This window comes from Dysidea avara, chromosome 3, assembly GCF_963678975.1.
Source record: "Dysidea avara chromosome 3, odDysAvar1.4, whole genome shotgun sequence".
NCBI classification, from domain to species: domain Eukaryota; kingdom Metazoa; phylum Porifera; class Demospongiae; order Dictyoceratida; family Dysideidae; genus Dysidea; species Dysidea avara.
The window spans coordinates 9247469-9263185 of NC_089274.1; the positions used below are offsets into that span (position 1 = coordinate 9247469).

General features: G+C 38.1%; 1 protein-coding gene across 1 annotated transcript in view; it reads right to left on the reverse strand.

Moving 5' to 3' along the window:
* LOC136249265 (kinetochore protein Nuf2-like) overlaps positions 1–15717 on the reverse strand; it is a 30588-nt gene that overhangs the window by 14448 nt on the left and 423 nt on the right. Inside the window, exons 3-13 of the mRNA XM_066041225.1 lie at positions 14347–14420; positions 13595–13656; positions 13519–13546; positions 13107–13182; positions 12487–12560; positions 7340–7376; positions 7012–7068; positions 5493–5555; positions 5199–5288; positions 4902–5015; positions 1817–1875 (exon numbers count right to left, since the gene is read on the reverse strand). Of these exons, the coding sequence (XP_065897297.1) occupies positions 1817–1875; positions 4902–5015; positions 5199–5288; positions 5493–5555; positions 7012–7068; positions 7340–7376; positions 12487–12560; positions 13107–13182; positions 13519–13546; positions 13595–13656; positions 14347–14420 (734 nt within the window). The remainder of the gene's footprint in view (positions 1–1816; positions 1876–4901; positions 5016–5198; positions 5289–5492; positions 5556–7011; positions 7069–7339; positions 7377–12486; positions 12561–13106; positions 13183–13518; positions 13547–13594; positions 13657–14346; positions 14421–15717) is intronic.

Here is a 15717-nt window from a genome sequence, read left to right on the forward strand (position 1 = left end):
CAGCTGTTTATGGGATTAGTGTCACTATTAGGCATTACGTGAAGTACATCACATATGGCGGAGTCCATCACGTAATCCACGACCTGATGACGCACAGAAGTATTACGTCTAACTGTTTTATCTTTTATTAAACCAATTCTTGAATATACTACACCAGTCTGGTGTCCATTTCAACAAGCTCAGATCTATCAAATAGAGAGGATACAGTGCAATATGGCACGATCTGTGATGAATGATTACTCTCGATACAGTAGTGTCACAAGTATGTTAAGCCATTTAACCTGGCCCACACTAGCAAACAGGCGAGCTTACCTAAAACTATTATTGTTTTACAAAATTGAGAAGACACTTGTCGAAACCACCATAAGCTTGACACCATTGGATTCAGTCACACGAGGTCACTCCTGCCGCTATACCATCCCTTCCATCAGAACCGAAACCTTTGCACATTCCTACCTACCCTCAACTACCAAGATGTGGAATAATCTCCCCGGGTCACTGGTGATGATCAGATGAATTTAAAGATAAACTAGCACACTATTTGTTATAGCACTCATTTGTGCGATTATCTGTGTTGTATACTCTGCATGAGGTTTACACAGTAATAATAATAAGTCTTTACCTGCCTTGCCAGAGCACAATTCCGTATATTTCCGTTAAGTGCTGATTGTGGTGTTTATTCAAAAATTTATTTCCGAAACAGTTCACAATGATCATTATCCGAAAATTACACCCTCCAGAAATTTCCCGCTATACGGTATGATCTATGTTGATGACATTATTGTTTTTAGTAATTCATTTGATGAGCATTTGTAGCACCTTGCAAATGTCTTTCTAGCCTTGTGCGAAGTGTATTTGCAGCTGAAATTGTCAAAGTGTTCTTTCATGCAAAAGGAGGAGTTGGGGATCAAGTCTTTCGCAGTTGGGGATCAAGTCTGGTTTATGTTCCTGCTGTGTGAGCTGGACATACGAAGAAGCACATATCACAATGGAGGGGACCATACACCATGATTGACAGAGTAAGTACATCCAATTTTCGTACCAAGCTGATTGTTTCTCCTTCTAAGGACATGGTGGTTCATCACAATTGGCTAAAGCTGTGCTATGGGACACCACAGGAAGTTACTGCTCCTTCTGGTCAATCACCTGCTACAAGATGCCTATACTCAGATGTGGTATGCTGGATCCAGCAGGCAGGTACACCAGCTCTGCTAGTAATCCTCTGCCTGACTCAACTCTTACTACTCAACTATCTTGAAGCTGTGGACCACCTGCACATTTTAATGACTATATACACAATGATTAATTTGTGAGGACACAAAGATCTGGAGGGAGAATAATGTACCAATGTAACAAGATTATTGTAATTGTATTTGTCCCACAGTAGTCATTAATATGGATTAGTTGTATGCATGCACAACGTTCACGTTGTTATTAGATTACTGTGGCTTGTATTGCATTTGCCACAGGTACGTGAACCTGATGCTACACACCAGGTGATGATTCCTCTTGTTTAGACACCGTTTATTGTAGTAATCCCAACTAGCTTGTAAAATTCCTATTTTTCCTTACACTTGCAACTATACGACAACTTTAAACAGGCTATAGGACCAGGTGTCCTACAGACCTTTAGCACTTGTGCTGTAAAGCCTTAATAAATAAATAAACAAATAAAATATACCTTATAGTAGCCATGCATGTACTGCACACACACACACACACACACACACACAGTTCACACACACACACACAGTTCACACACACACACACACCACACACACAAGCACGTCCGTGTTACACACACATGTACACTCACTTCAACTCTTCAATTCTCTCTATAGACGTTTCTACTTCAGTACTAATAGCTTCAAAAGTCTATGTAAAAATAAAAACATCTGTGTACATATTGGTGGAAGCATATACAATGTATGCATACAAATGATATTATATGTGACCCACTGAGTGAAAATCCAACATGTCTGCATAATTGTTTTTGAAATAAATGCCATTGAAATACATTTACATAAATAATTTTACGCATGCTTTAATCGCTTTAGTAAACAGTGAAGGAAGACTTGAATTGAACATCTATTATACCAATGGATTCTCTTTTTCATGGAGAGTAAGAATATCTTGTTTTGTTTTTGAACAAAAGCAAATGTGTGTTTGGTTACATTGCAGTAAAATGTAACCTTATTGTCGCCATTTCTAAGCTTGATCAGCACTCAAGACATATGATCAATTAAACAAGCGCCTGTAATTTTTCCCATATAGGCACTGCCCAAATCAATTGTGACTGGATCTGTGAAAACCCAACACAATCAATCATGAATACAGTGGGTGAAATATTTGCATATTATTGGTAATTTTGAATGCCTTTTCTTAGTGAAGCAAGGGACTAACAATAAAAACTTGGATATCACCACATTCGCCTACTAAAGAGGAATTGGAAAATCTTTGTTTCGTTGCAATAGACCCAAGGACACATGTTTGTTTACATTACGTCGAAGCAATTGTACACAATCGATCTTTCTTCACAAATTTTGTCTTTGCATGTAATGAAGAAAGGAAAAACTTATCCAGTAATCGATCCTCCATATTCATGGTGACCATGACGGTGCAAATTTCAACTCCATATGACATTCCGTTCAAAAGTTACAACTGTTTTAGTAAGTGCCTGTAAATTATTTTCCCTATACTTGTGATTTTTCTGTTGTTGCTACTTTGTATGGCTGTAACTCAAGTTATTGGCATATGAGACTGAAATTTTGCCAGAGGGTACAGTTGGCTAAGTAGATTATAAATATGTAATAAACAGGAATTGAAAAATGCGCAATTGTGTCGGGTTTTCAAAGATCCAGTCACAATTGTTTTGCTCTTCTGGTCTATTGCTATAATTTCAAAAGCACTTACAAGGTAAAACTTTAACAACTCATGGTTTTTCCCTCTATACAGCAAAAGGGTCATAAAATGAAGTTTGAGGAAAATGCAAACAAGTCGGGTTTGGGTAACATGACTTATGTGAATAGAAAATTTTCTCTAAGGCCACTTTTATGTTTCAGATCTCCCACTTGCATAACTATATGTCTTACCACCTAAATTTAATGACGTCATGTCAAATTTTCACCATTATTCTATCATCTCAATGTTTAATAATTGTATGGAGTGACAAATTGTTTACATAGCAATGAATAGAGGAAGGCCGGTTAGATGGATTGAAGACACACCTCAAGGTCAAGGGAGGGGTGTTTATTCTACTTAAGATATCGAGATAACAGATCGAAATACTCATTCAGTTAACACTAAGAAAATAGTCAGGTGCATATAATGAAAAATGAGCCACTTGCCTGCATCAGTAATGATCTGAAGCATAAAATTAACAGTAAGTAGCCTCAGTTGATTATTTTCATTTTTCAGTGTATGTCTTATTAGAGTGTTCAAACAGAGCATTACATTGGCCTTGAATGTGATTTTACATGCTTGATGCATGTATATATGTCGACAAACCGATAAATCTTTAACAGCAAGGTGATATACATCCAAACACTTTTGTCTACACAACCATGAAATAATTATGAAACGTGATCATAAGAAGTAAGCACATGTTTGTATACACAATTTAGACAGCATACAGCCTACTGTATAACGCATTACCAAAGGCTGATTTATCAAAGTGTCCTGGCTGATGTATTAATCCTTCGAGGACCAAAGCCCAATATATTGGACGCAAGTACATGGGCTGGTATAAGCCGTTATAACTACTTATCAGTACACAGTAAAAAGCATTTGCTAACACCACGATACTCACCATGAAATTCCTAACAAAATCACACCAAGTATCGCTTTGTTTAAAGAGAATCTACACTGCTAGGCCGCCAAGAAAAAATAACTCGTCTGCCATTACTCTACACCTGCTACTTCATCCTAGCGCATCACACTAAATGTCATTAGACTCAGCACATGATGACGATTTGATTTGTATACAAAAGATCACGTGACTACCTCATGAATTCGCGATAAAGAAATAATGAAGTGGACATTCCGTGGAGATGACATTGCCCATTCAACAATTCATATCACAAGTACTGTTTTGTGCAGAACAAAACTATTTTGATATTATTGTTGTGTATGAAATTACCATTAAGTCAATGCCAAACAATAACCTGTCTTCGTTTTACAGAAGACTACTGTCTTCCTTATAACACAAAGTTACGTGTTCCTCCATACTTGAAAATTAATCTGGTTCTCGAAGGGTTATTAATTAACCCTTAAACTCGCATAATCCAGAAAACTGGATTTTTAAACTTAATAAATATTGCACAAAGCGCTGTAACTTCTGTCCTATGGGTATGCAATTTATGTCATTCTACTCATGATGTAACGAGAATTAAAATGATACCTAGGATTTTACCCTACTGCTAAACAGTGAGGCCAAAACTAGCTGTGTAAGTAACATTATAGCATGGAAACACGCAAACCTTTTACATATTTTTATAAAATGATCCATAACTGGATGGTGGTTGCTCCTTTCACCTTGCAACAAGTTCCATTCGATTTGCCATTAAAATTTCCATCAGGCCATATAGAACTCACGTGAGTAAACCCACAATCAAATTAAACAAATGGCTAGAATTTCAAAACATGGAGACACGACTTGCTGTTGTTCATCGCTTCATAACAAGTAAGTGCTGTAGTTACAGTGTTCATGTAACCTTCTCCAAGTAGCCCAGTGTCAGTGAACAAACTTTTAAGCAATGTGTTGTTGTTGGCTATAAGAATTAAGTTATCCCACCTACGTAGTGTCGCCATGCATGCCCATATTGTGTATAAACATACATTTCCCAAAAGTTCTTTGCAGGTTTAAGGTTAAGAGACTGTCTGGTCTGTACAGGAGTTCTTACCTCTGGAATGGCCTTAGCTTGTGTGGAGAGGGTCTGCCATTCAGTGTGCACTCTTGAGGCTTCCTTCAGTGTGTCTCTTGTCTCTGCCTCTACTTTGGTCATCTCAGCAACTTGCTACAGTACAGCAAAACAGCAACTTAACTTGAATAACAACATTTGTAAATAAATGCCAATGGATTTCAGTTACATTTGTAACTGCTGAAGTCTTGCTCATTACACAGTACACTATAGATTGTAGACTATATTTTGAGTTACATAGCTAAAGCAAATATACATGTCACTGCACTTATCACTTACTTCAGCTAGCTTTTCAGGTGACTGTATCAACTGATTCTCCAACTTCTTACAATTGGTCTCCTTCGTCTCTAGTTGCTGTTTTAGTGAAAACTACACAAGGAATGTGAAACAGTAACTACAGTAATAAATACATACACTCTACATGTACTTGGGTCCCATCCAAAGTTAGTACAGACTTAACAGGCAATACAACAAATGTACTGTTACAGTAGGTATGTTATTTAGCAAAACATATGTGACCTGAAGTCACCAATAATGCAAGCCCCACATATAATAATATGACAATATACTTACCAAATTCTCTTGTGTTTTGCTACAAGACTCATTGTATTTTGCCAATTCAGCTGATAGTTGGTTCTAAAGTGACAAAAGGTACCATTACAAGATCACTAAATGTTACCAACTGTATGTACATATACACTTGAGTTTTTAACAGTGTACAATAGAACCTCTAGTATATAATGGACACTCTGGGACTGAAATTTTACTGCTATAAGGAAGTTGTCCTCTTAAAATTGTATATAGAGGTATATAGTGACTTCAGAATTTGTCCTTTATAGAAGTTAAATGTACAGTGCTATTTACAGGAAGGATCCTTTAAGAGAGGCTCCATTATACTACCAAGACTTCATAATATTGCTTATACGGTCAAGGTCATGTGTGTGCTAACAACGTGTTGGTAAGGTCATAATATCCACAGACTAAAGTGTCAGTGCCTTTGCAAAATGTATGTACCATGGACCCTCGGTTATCCAAACCCCTTTGTTCTCAGGCAATCATAAAAGTATCCAGATAAGTGAAATATTCGGATAACTGAAGCCCATACATTTATATACAGAGTTCTGTTGAAATACTCTAATAGAACATACACCTAAACTCAAAATACTCTAATAGAAGTCATTTCCAATTTTGAGTAAATGAGGGTATGGATAAATGAGGGTCGGATAACCTAGAGTCTACAGTGCTCTAGCTAGACACATCTCCCACTGCTTAATACAGTGGAACCTCAGTTATCCGGACCCCAATTATCCGGATTCTCAGTTAACTGAACTACGGAAATGACCGCTCTATTAGAGTAGTGACTGTTCTATTAGGATAGTTGAAAGTTTTTAAAAATGTTCTTTATGCTATTCGGTTTATACACAGTTTCAGAAATACGGACTTTTCAGACTAATACTGCATTTACATTTACCTCATATCGCACGCTGGCTTGGTTCGGCATGACTTGTCTCGATTTTCACTGCAGTATAAACACTCATCGAACCGAGCCGAACCAAACCAGGCCAGCATACATAAAACTGCCATGCCAGCACAACTTGGTTCAGTTTTCTATATTCAATGTGTCCACTAGATATTGTATCAAAATAAAGCTTAAATGGATAAAAGAAACACCATATTGAACAGAACAATTCAACACTTCATAGCAGAAAGAGCACACGATTACTTACGGGTATCGACCACATCGTAATAAGGACTATTAACGGCTGGTACTTAAGCCATAAACCATCCCTACAGCACAACTGTGCTAATTCACCACTGTCTTTCTTCCCAACAACCCGTTAACAGAGCCCTACTTTACGCCATTTTCCAGGCTAGCATGCTTTATTATTGTGGTCTAAACACATGCCCATAAACGGGATGTCGCGGTAAATGGTGCTAAGTGTAAACGCAGTATTATGGAACACCCCTGGTCCCAAGGGGTTCAGATAACTGAGGTTCCACTGTAATAATTATGAACTCTTGGATCTACAGAGCCTCATGTACATCACTCAATTCAATAATACATGTATGCAGATTCCTACATTCACAATACCTTTAGAGCTGTAGCTTCTTGTAACAACTGCAACTCCTCCTCATGTTGGTAGTGCAGCTACACACATACAAACAACATGTAATAAAACATACATTAGGGTGTTTACACATATTCAGTGCTGTATGTAGTGCATGTTGTGTGTGTGTGTGTGCGTGTGTGTGTGTGTGTGTGTGTGTGTGTGTGTGTGTGTGTGTGTGTGTGTGTGTGTGTGTGTGTGTGTGTGTGTGTGTGTGTGTGTGTGTGTGTGTGTGTGTGTGTGTGTATGAATACCTAAAGTATTGTGCATATAATATATATAAAATATGTATTTGCATTAGTAAAGACGTACATTAGTTTCATATTCAGCATCTTGATGTCGTTGACTCCTGTAGAGAAGGAAAACACCACAACGTTATGAACATATAAAATTACTAATACACTCAACAGGCTTGAGAAATGCATATATTGAAACTTCATATAAAAACTAGGACGTCATTTCAAAAGGAATTCAAACATGGCCTGCATAAAGTACAATATATATCGCATAACCAAAAGCAGAGTAATGAAGTCTTATAATTTTACAACAAAGTCAATGTCTACAAGTCTCTTTAACCATCAATTCTCACCCAACACTAATAATTTATAGATTGTACTCACAGATGTTTTACAGTAGTTATTAGAAACTCTACAATTGCTTTAGTATGCTTTTCTCCATCAATTTCACATTTTTTTGAGGTACATGTATGGTATTGTAACATAGCATACTGACTTGTACTTGCACACATACTGTAACATATGTACACACATGTGCTGTACTTCTTGATGACCATGTTTCATGATTATTGTTGATGATGTACCTCATGTTGTATGCTGTGCTCCTTGTGCTACACTGGTGACAGGAGTGGCATTCAGCACACTGTATCAATCAATTAAGCTGGTGAATAGTCTGATAATGGTACCTGTAAAGGCGAGTGCACACTATAGAGATCTGTAGTTTGATATTTACAGGTCGTGAAAGGTGATGACAGCACAACTTGATATACCACTACCAGAGATCACATTTCTAGCATTAATGAATATGCTTTGAGTGAGTGGTGGGTGCCAAGGAGTGGGTATGCAGAAGGTGATACTTCCAAGGCAATTGATATTCATATGGGTCTTGATGATGCTACACATGATGATTTAAAACTTCTCAAAAAATTCTGGGCTGGTGCAAGACCCATTATCAGCTGGTCAGCAGTTTATGACATGTTGCCAGCTTCCTGGCAAGAAGGTCAATGACTTTGCATCTGAATTTAAAAAGCTATTCACAGAATCATACCCCACAGAAACTACAACATCGGCCATATTTCTACATTGTTTTATCACTTTATAACATGTCTGTCACCTCCCATTTGTTGTCAATTGCTTTTGAATGGCCAACCAGCTTCACTGAATGATGCCATCAAAAGTGTGAATAATGCAGAGTATGCCCTTACATTACAAGAAAATGTTGAAGATGAACAGAAACCACCACCCCAACAGAAGGTTCAAGGGTTGGATATGGCACGGGGGAGATAACAAAATGTTTAAAAGCACTGGAGTTGAAGATTAGATCATCTAAGGCTCCCCAACGAGTGCAGTATCGCCAGCCAGACCACCTAGGCAACAGTACTGCTAGATACATGGGGACCCCCAAAGAAAACATTTAATTGGACAACCACATGTTAGCAGGTATTCAACCATTTGAAGTCCAAGCCTCCTGTCTTGGGCTATCCAGATTTCTCTGTTTCACAGACGCATCTGAAACGGCAATTGGTGTAGTCCTACACCAGTGCATTGATGGACATGAACAAGTTGTCTCATATCAGAGTCAACAACTTACTAATCCTGAATGCAATTACTCAACAGTCAAGCTTGAAGCCTTTGCAGCTGTTTGTGCTATCAAACAATTTTATCCATACCTTTGTGGTTTTCACTTTCGGTTGGTAGCTGACCATAACCTTCTTACATCCCTGTGATATCAAAAATGTTGGTGGTCACCTTACCCATTTATCCAATTTCTACAGCAGTTCACTTTTACTTGTGCACCAAGATGGCAAACATCACAGTAATGCAGATTTATATCCTGCCTCCCTCCTACAAATCCTGTGCTGGAAGTATTCCAGCAACTGTCTCATAGTATAGACACCATCAAGACTGCATAAGGTTCTTTCACCTGTGATTTCAGCTGTGTCCAACAGATCCCCCTCCTTCCAGCTACCACAGCATCAGGCTTAAGGCATGCTACTATGGAGGGTGGGGTTTGTATAAAAGATTCCACCCGTTATATGCACAAAACCTTGTACAGGATATTTTTATTGGCCTAGTTATGAAGGCAATGTTGCTACCTGGATCCATGAGTGCCAAAAGTGCCAGAAAGGAAACCAAGTGCAACAAGACCTGGAAACACTTACCAACAATTATCCATTCAAGATGTTATCCTGGGACATTATGGAACCCTGACCTCAAGTGGTAACAAACACAGTACATACTTGTTGTTACTGACATCTTCTCCAAATGAGTTGAAGCTTTTCCAATCCAATGTTTCAACTGACACTGAAACACTTGCAGTCCTGCTGGTAAATGAAACTGTATGGGACTCCTTGTTACCACAAACTTCACCAGCAAGTTTATGGCAGCTGTATGTAACTTACTTGGCATTGAGCAGACCCATACAAGTCCATAAAGCAATAGACAAGTGGAGCATTTTAATTGAACTTTGGAGATAGGCTATGCTTGCTTAGGTAGTCAGTGATCACCAATGTGACTGGGACAGCCACCTTCCTAGAGTGTTGTTCGCTTATCAAACAGCTATCCACAAAACAACTGGCTTTACCCCCTTTCACATCACTTTTGGCTGCTTTCCTTTCCTTCCAATTGACGTGTTTTTAGTATCCCCAAAGCAGACAGATATAAGTGTTCCAACCTTCCTAGCTGAAATTTGCCAATCCTTGCACAGTGCTTATACCACTGTCTAACAGAATATTTCATCAGCTTACGGGTACAACAAGAAATCGTTACGACCAACAGAAACCATTCTCCCCCTTCCAGGTTGGAAATCCAAATGTGGCTTGTCACCTCTGTTGTAAAATCTGGTACAGCCAAAAAGTTTACATCTCAGTGGTGAGGGCCATATACAGTGTTGGACAGAAGAATCCCAAATTAAACTGATAGGATCATCAGCTAAGCCATTAGTTATCTACCATAACCGATTGAAGTTGTGTTACGATGCTCCACAGCAACTCATCACCCCCACTTCACAGCTGCCCTGTGCTATATGCAAAACCAGAATCCGCTGCTTTATTCAGAAATAGTCCAAAGACCAGTGCCATCTGTGGGAGGATATACTACTCTAGTTGATAGTTCAACTGCTGCCCCACCTAACAGTTCCACTATTACCATTTCACCTGGCAGCTTAACTGCTACTCCACTTAACAGCTCAACTACCCCATCCAGCAGTTCAACTAGTACCAATATCGCTGCTATATAAGCCAGTCGCCCCAACATCAATGTCTACCACCAGCAAGATACAGTGACTTTGTTGTTGCTTAATTTGTGGAAAAAGATTTTTGAGGGGAGAATAATTAAACATAGTGTACCAGCTCGTACTTGCACCCATACTATTATGATGACCATGCTATTACTACTAACTTCTTGATGACCATGCAATGGTGGATCCAGGATGGGGTATTTGGGGCAAATGCCTACCCCCCTCCCCCACAGCTAGCTAACTACTAGCTACTTTTGATTAAAATATGAAACTTTGTCAGGCCAAGATCAATTTTATAATTAACTCATGAAATTGCACATTTTACTAGTATTTATTCACCTAAAACCAAAGCAAATCAGTCAAATTAGCTGTAAAATTGTTGAGGAAATTGTCACCCAGCACCTTCGTGAGTACCAAGCGCTTCTAAAAATAGTTATTGTGCTGATGCTTGTAAACACATCAATAGCCTTTTAAACAGCTTTAAACATTTCACAACCATCTGCAAAGGCCAAAATGGTAAAATCAACAGTGAGACATATAAGAGGTGATTATTTGCTACTTCAAAATGCAGTAACTAACAAGAGAATCTGGTTCTTCCCAACCACTTACAACTTAATAGCCTATTTGTGCCCCTCCCCTTGCTAGCTCCTGGATCCGCCCCTGCCACGTTTCATGATTATTGTTGCTGCTGTGCCTCATGTTGTATACTGTGCTCCCTACACTACAGTATGTGTATTTTTCATCAGTTGTAAATCTAAACACTGCTATAACTGGACTAGATGAATAAAAAATTGGAATTTTAAAATAGGAATAGGGGTTGCTGAAAAAAGCCACGGGATTGCTGGGGTGGTAATGTAAACCACAAATCCCTATTTTGACTCTCTGTCATAAACCTTTAGTTACATGCTCTGTCATTTTGAAACGAGTCAAAATAGGGATTTGTGGTTTACATTACCACCCCAGCGATCCCTTCTTGTTTGGTGGCTTTTTTCAGCAATCCCTATTCCTATTTCCAATTTTTTATTCATCTAGTTTGTGTACTTTTTATTAATCCATTAATGGATTATTTCTTGATAATGAAGACTGTTGTGAATAGTGTAATTTTGCATTCTGCATAGTAATGCTGTCAACGTTTCAAAACACACATGAAACTGATCAAATTCCAATCTGAATACAGAATGAGAGTCTCCTAATATGAACTGGAATTCACTTTACTGGTACCTTTAATAGCTGTCAAATTCAGTGCAAGAATTGTTGTTATACACTTGACTGCATTATTAGAGTATTAACGTGACTGCTCTATTAGAGTACTTACTTAATCTGGACAACCCGCCCACATACAATAATCTGGATAAACCGCCCACGTACAATAATCACGGAGTGAAAAAACCTCCAAGGTCTTCAGCACAGATTAAGCTTCCTGGCCTATACCAAAAGACAGATTCACTCTGAGTGCAATCTTGTATGGCTTCTCATGCGTAATGGCATTTTGGCAAGAAGAAATGGCCCGGTTTGGGCTGTTTCCATCCGAAAACGAAATCAAAAATAGGTCATGGACACAAGGAAGGACTTAGTAAGCACGGCTATATAGTTTTTAGCACGAAAAAGTGGATAGCTTTTGCTGTACATGAGTAAAACAAAATAATATTATGAATAATATGAACAAAACGGCAAATTTCAGGTTTGTCCCAAATACACATACTGTTTCCTTTTCACTTGATACTTACTAGTGGACCAATACTCATTGCAAATAACCACCAGAGGGTGGTTTTGAGTTGAAGAATGCTTTCCAAGGTGGTTTTTAGGTGTGTGTTCTATTAGAGTTTTTGCAAAAAACATGGGCGATCCCTATTATGAACCCACTATCATGGTTCATGATATGTGAGGCCCAACTGTACAACAGCAAGGTTTGGTGTAGTTACTTAGATGTACAGTGTACATACAATCATGTAGTAGCACAGAGAGACAATACTACACCAACTAACTGTAGTAGATCAACTTCCTCCTCAAGGCTAACATGTTTGAGATCTAGTGTATCACATTCATTCTCCAAATCTATCTAAAGGTGTACATACAATGGAAATACTCAGGGAGTTATTTGGGAGCTGGGGACACACATACACACAAACACAAGAGATGCAACAATCATGCCAGTATAGTTGTTGGAAACAATAGGAATCAAAATCATGCTGACATTTTGAAGCAATTACCCATCAGCTTAAAAACTGCATCCGTTAAAAAATCAAGATACTCTAATAGAGCAGTCAGAAATCTAATAGCACATTCATACATACCTACAATAAAAAACTGTCACATAAACCAATACAGCAACCAGTTAAAAGATTTGAAGCTGAAACGTCAATGTAAATAGTCTTTAACTGACATTATTGGCCAAAGGGCATACATTTGGAATTTTCAAACTATAAAACGTGATATTTTGAGCACTGCTCAAAAGCATAATGCTCATAGTCTCATGCTAATGTGTGTGCACCCAGACTCCTACGTGAACCTTCAAACATTATGTGATACATGGACAGTTGATATTTGCTGTCCCAGTTAGTGTACATACATGCATGCACCACATATGTATACAAACAACACACACTTGGTCTCTAGATACTCTTTGCATGTTCTCATCTCCATCAACTATGGCAACCAACTTCATGAAGTTTAGCAATTGACTACAGAAAACAAACATCACACATACGTGTACATGTATGCAAATAAATAAACTACACTACACACATAAACAACAGAGCTCAGCCTGTCACTTGTCATTTTCCGACCCAAAACCCACAACGAATAATCAAATTAAAAATGATCTGACATTATGACCTATCAAAATAAGCATTTAAAAGCTAATGCGAATGTAAAATGCACGCTATTATGTACCAATGACCGACCATGTTACATGTTGGTCTGTCATTTTGACAGATCATGTAAGAGATGTTATATTGAGCACTGAAAAATGAACAACACAACAACTACATATATTATGTCACAGTCAACGTACATACCTTAAAAGCTTATGGGTCCGTTTTGGAGCTGTAAACAGTTAGCATGTGATATACATGTGATAAATAATTCACTCACTAGGTTCAAAGATGTCAGTGTCTTGCAGATCCTCTACTCCAATGCTCTCAAAGAAATATCCCCTAAGAAGTGTAAAAGTCAGCATGAATACACAATCAAAGAAGCATATGTCATGTTTCAATGTAGGTTACATTAAGCTGGTGCTAATGGCAAGTAGTTTGTTGCATTTATTAGCCAGGAGTAGAGATCCTATCCCATCTAAAAGATGCAGCATACAGGAGCGGGTGTGAGTCTGTGAGATCACACACTTCGATTTGTCAATCATACAAAGTCAAACACACTGTAATAATTGGAGCAAAAGTGTAGAACGTGGTGTGGCCTATTACATGTTAATTAGCCACAAACATGCTTAGTTCACTCCCTGTTTACTGTTACAATTCCTAATATTCTTTGGTCAATTAAAGAAGTCATGTGATGCTCTACGCTTTTTGAATTTTGCCTTCTGTGTTGCAAGAAGTAATAATCCCCTGTATGCCTACAAACAGTATCACACACTGGAAGCCACACTAATTAAGGTGAGTTGAAACACACATAAATTTTTCACATGATAAAATTTCATTTCATGATAAATTTCTAACCGCAAAAACTGTATAACCCAAACATTTCCAGGTAAATGGTACATCATGTAGTACCATAAAAGAGTATTTTTGTGACCGACTTTTAACTTCCTACCGATTACCATTAGTGGTGTCACTATACTCTTTGGTCATGCTCACCAAATTGCCCCTCTATACAATGTACTATATACTAACAAGATGATGAGCAGGGTGGCATGGTTATCAGAGTATAGTTCAGGATGTTCTATGTTCTCTGACATCATCATTGGCTACAAGGAAAACAAGAATAAATGATAAATGTGCATGCAACAAGTGAGTATTGCAATCACATAATTATGGCATAGAGGTTATCCGTTTGACATCACACTAAATATTTTCTGTATAATTACAGGTTATCTTTGTGAATGTGCGAAGCAAGAGTGTGAATTACAATCCGAAGAACGCTAGTGAAAACAAGAAAGCTGTGGTGCATTTGTTATGTTGTTTGTTGCTTAGTAATATCGCTTCGCAGCTGGAAGAAACAGGGCCATTAAACTCCAGCTTCTCGCTAAGTTAACCCACTCCTCTTTATTCCCGCTCTTCAATTAATGTAAGTAACTTGCTCAGTGTAGCGATTTCCCCTAAGTCTTTCTTCAATTGTGCAAAATCGCAAAAAGTTTCATTTTCTCGTATGGATTCCATTGATTTTTGCCTCAAAAACATGGTGTCTGGTAACCGTTACTAACTTAAAATGACGTAAACGGATAACCTCTATGGACCCTTGTAGTGTATCACCTTAGCATAGGGGATTCCATGAATTTACTAGAAGTCGCATACTAACCCGCATATACTAAAAATTTTCGTGGTTGAGGAGACTGGGTGTCCAAAAATCCACGAATATTTTAGAAACCACCTTTACAGACAGTTATATAAATAATTGAAAGTTCTAAGCTGGTTAGTAGTGAATTAAAGACTACTTGTCAAAAAATCTTGAAGGAAAGTTGATAAGAAGGTACACTAAAATAGCCTTAATTCATGAAAAACCTTGGTTCGAATGCCATGATTTGTTCTGTAAGGTGTAGTTTCACAGCTACAATCTGAAAATTCCTTACACAGTACCTCTATGAACCTGTCAACAATATATGTGTACTTCAGCCCATTCGCACTGCTCACTTTGAAGATGTTAACGCAACGCCCCACACTTTAACCAGGATTGGTCCTGAAACATGATGAGTTGCTCGTAACATCTCGAAAATGAGCAATGCGAATGGGCCAAAGTACACATACATTGTTGACAAGTTCATAGGGGTACTGTGTAAGGAATCTCCAGATTGTAGTTGTGAAACTACGCCTTACAGGACAAATCACAGCATTTGAACCAAGGTTTCTTGCGAATTAAGGCTATTTTAACATACTTTCTTATCAACTTTCCTTTGAGATTTGACAAGTAGTCTTTAATTTCACTACTAACCACCCCAGAACCTTTAATTATTCTTGAAACCTTCTGTAAAGACACTCCAAGAACATGTTTAACGCGCACCGGCCATTAATAGCCTACAGTACCATTTGTTTGACTTTTAACCCACC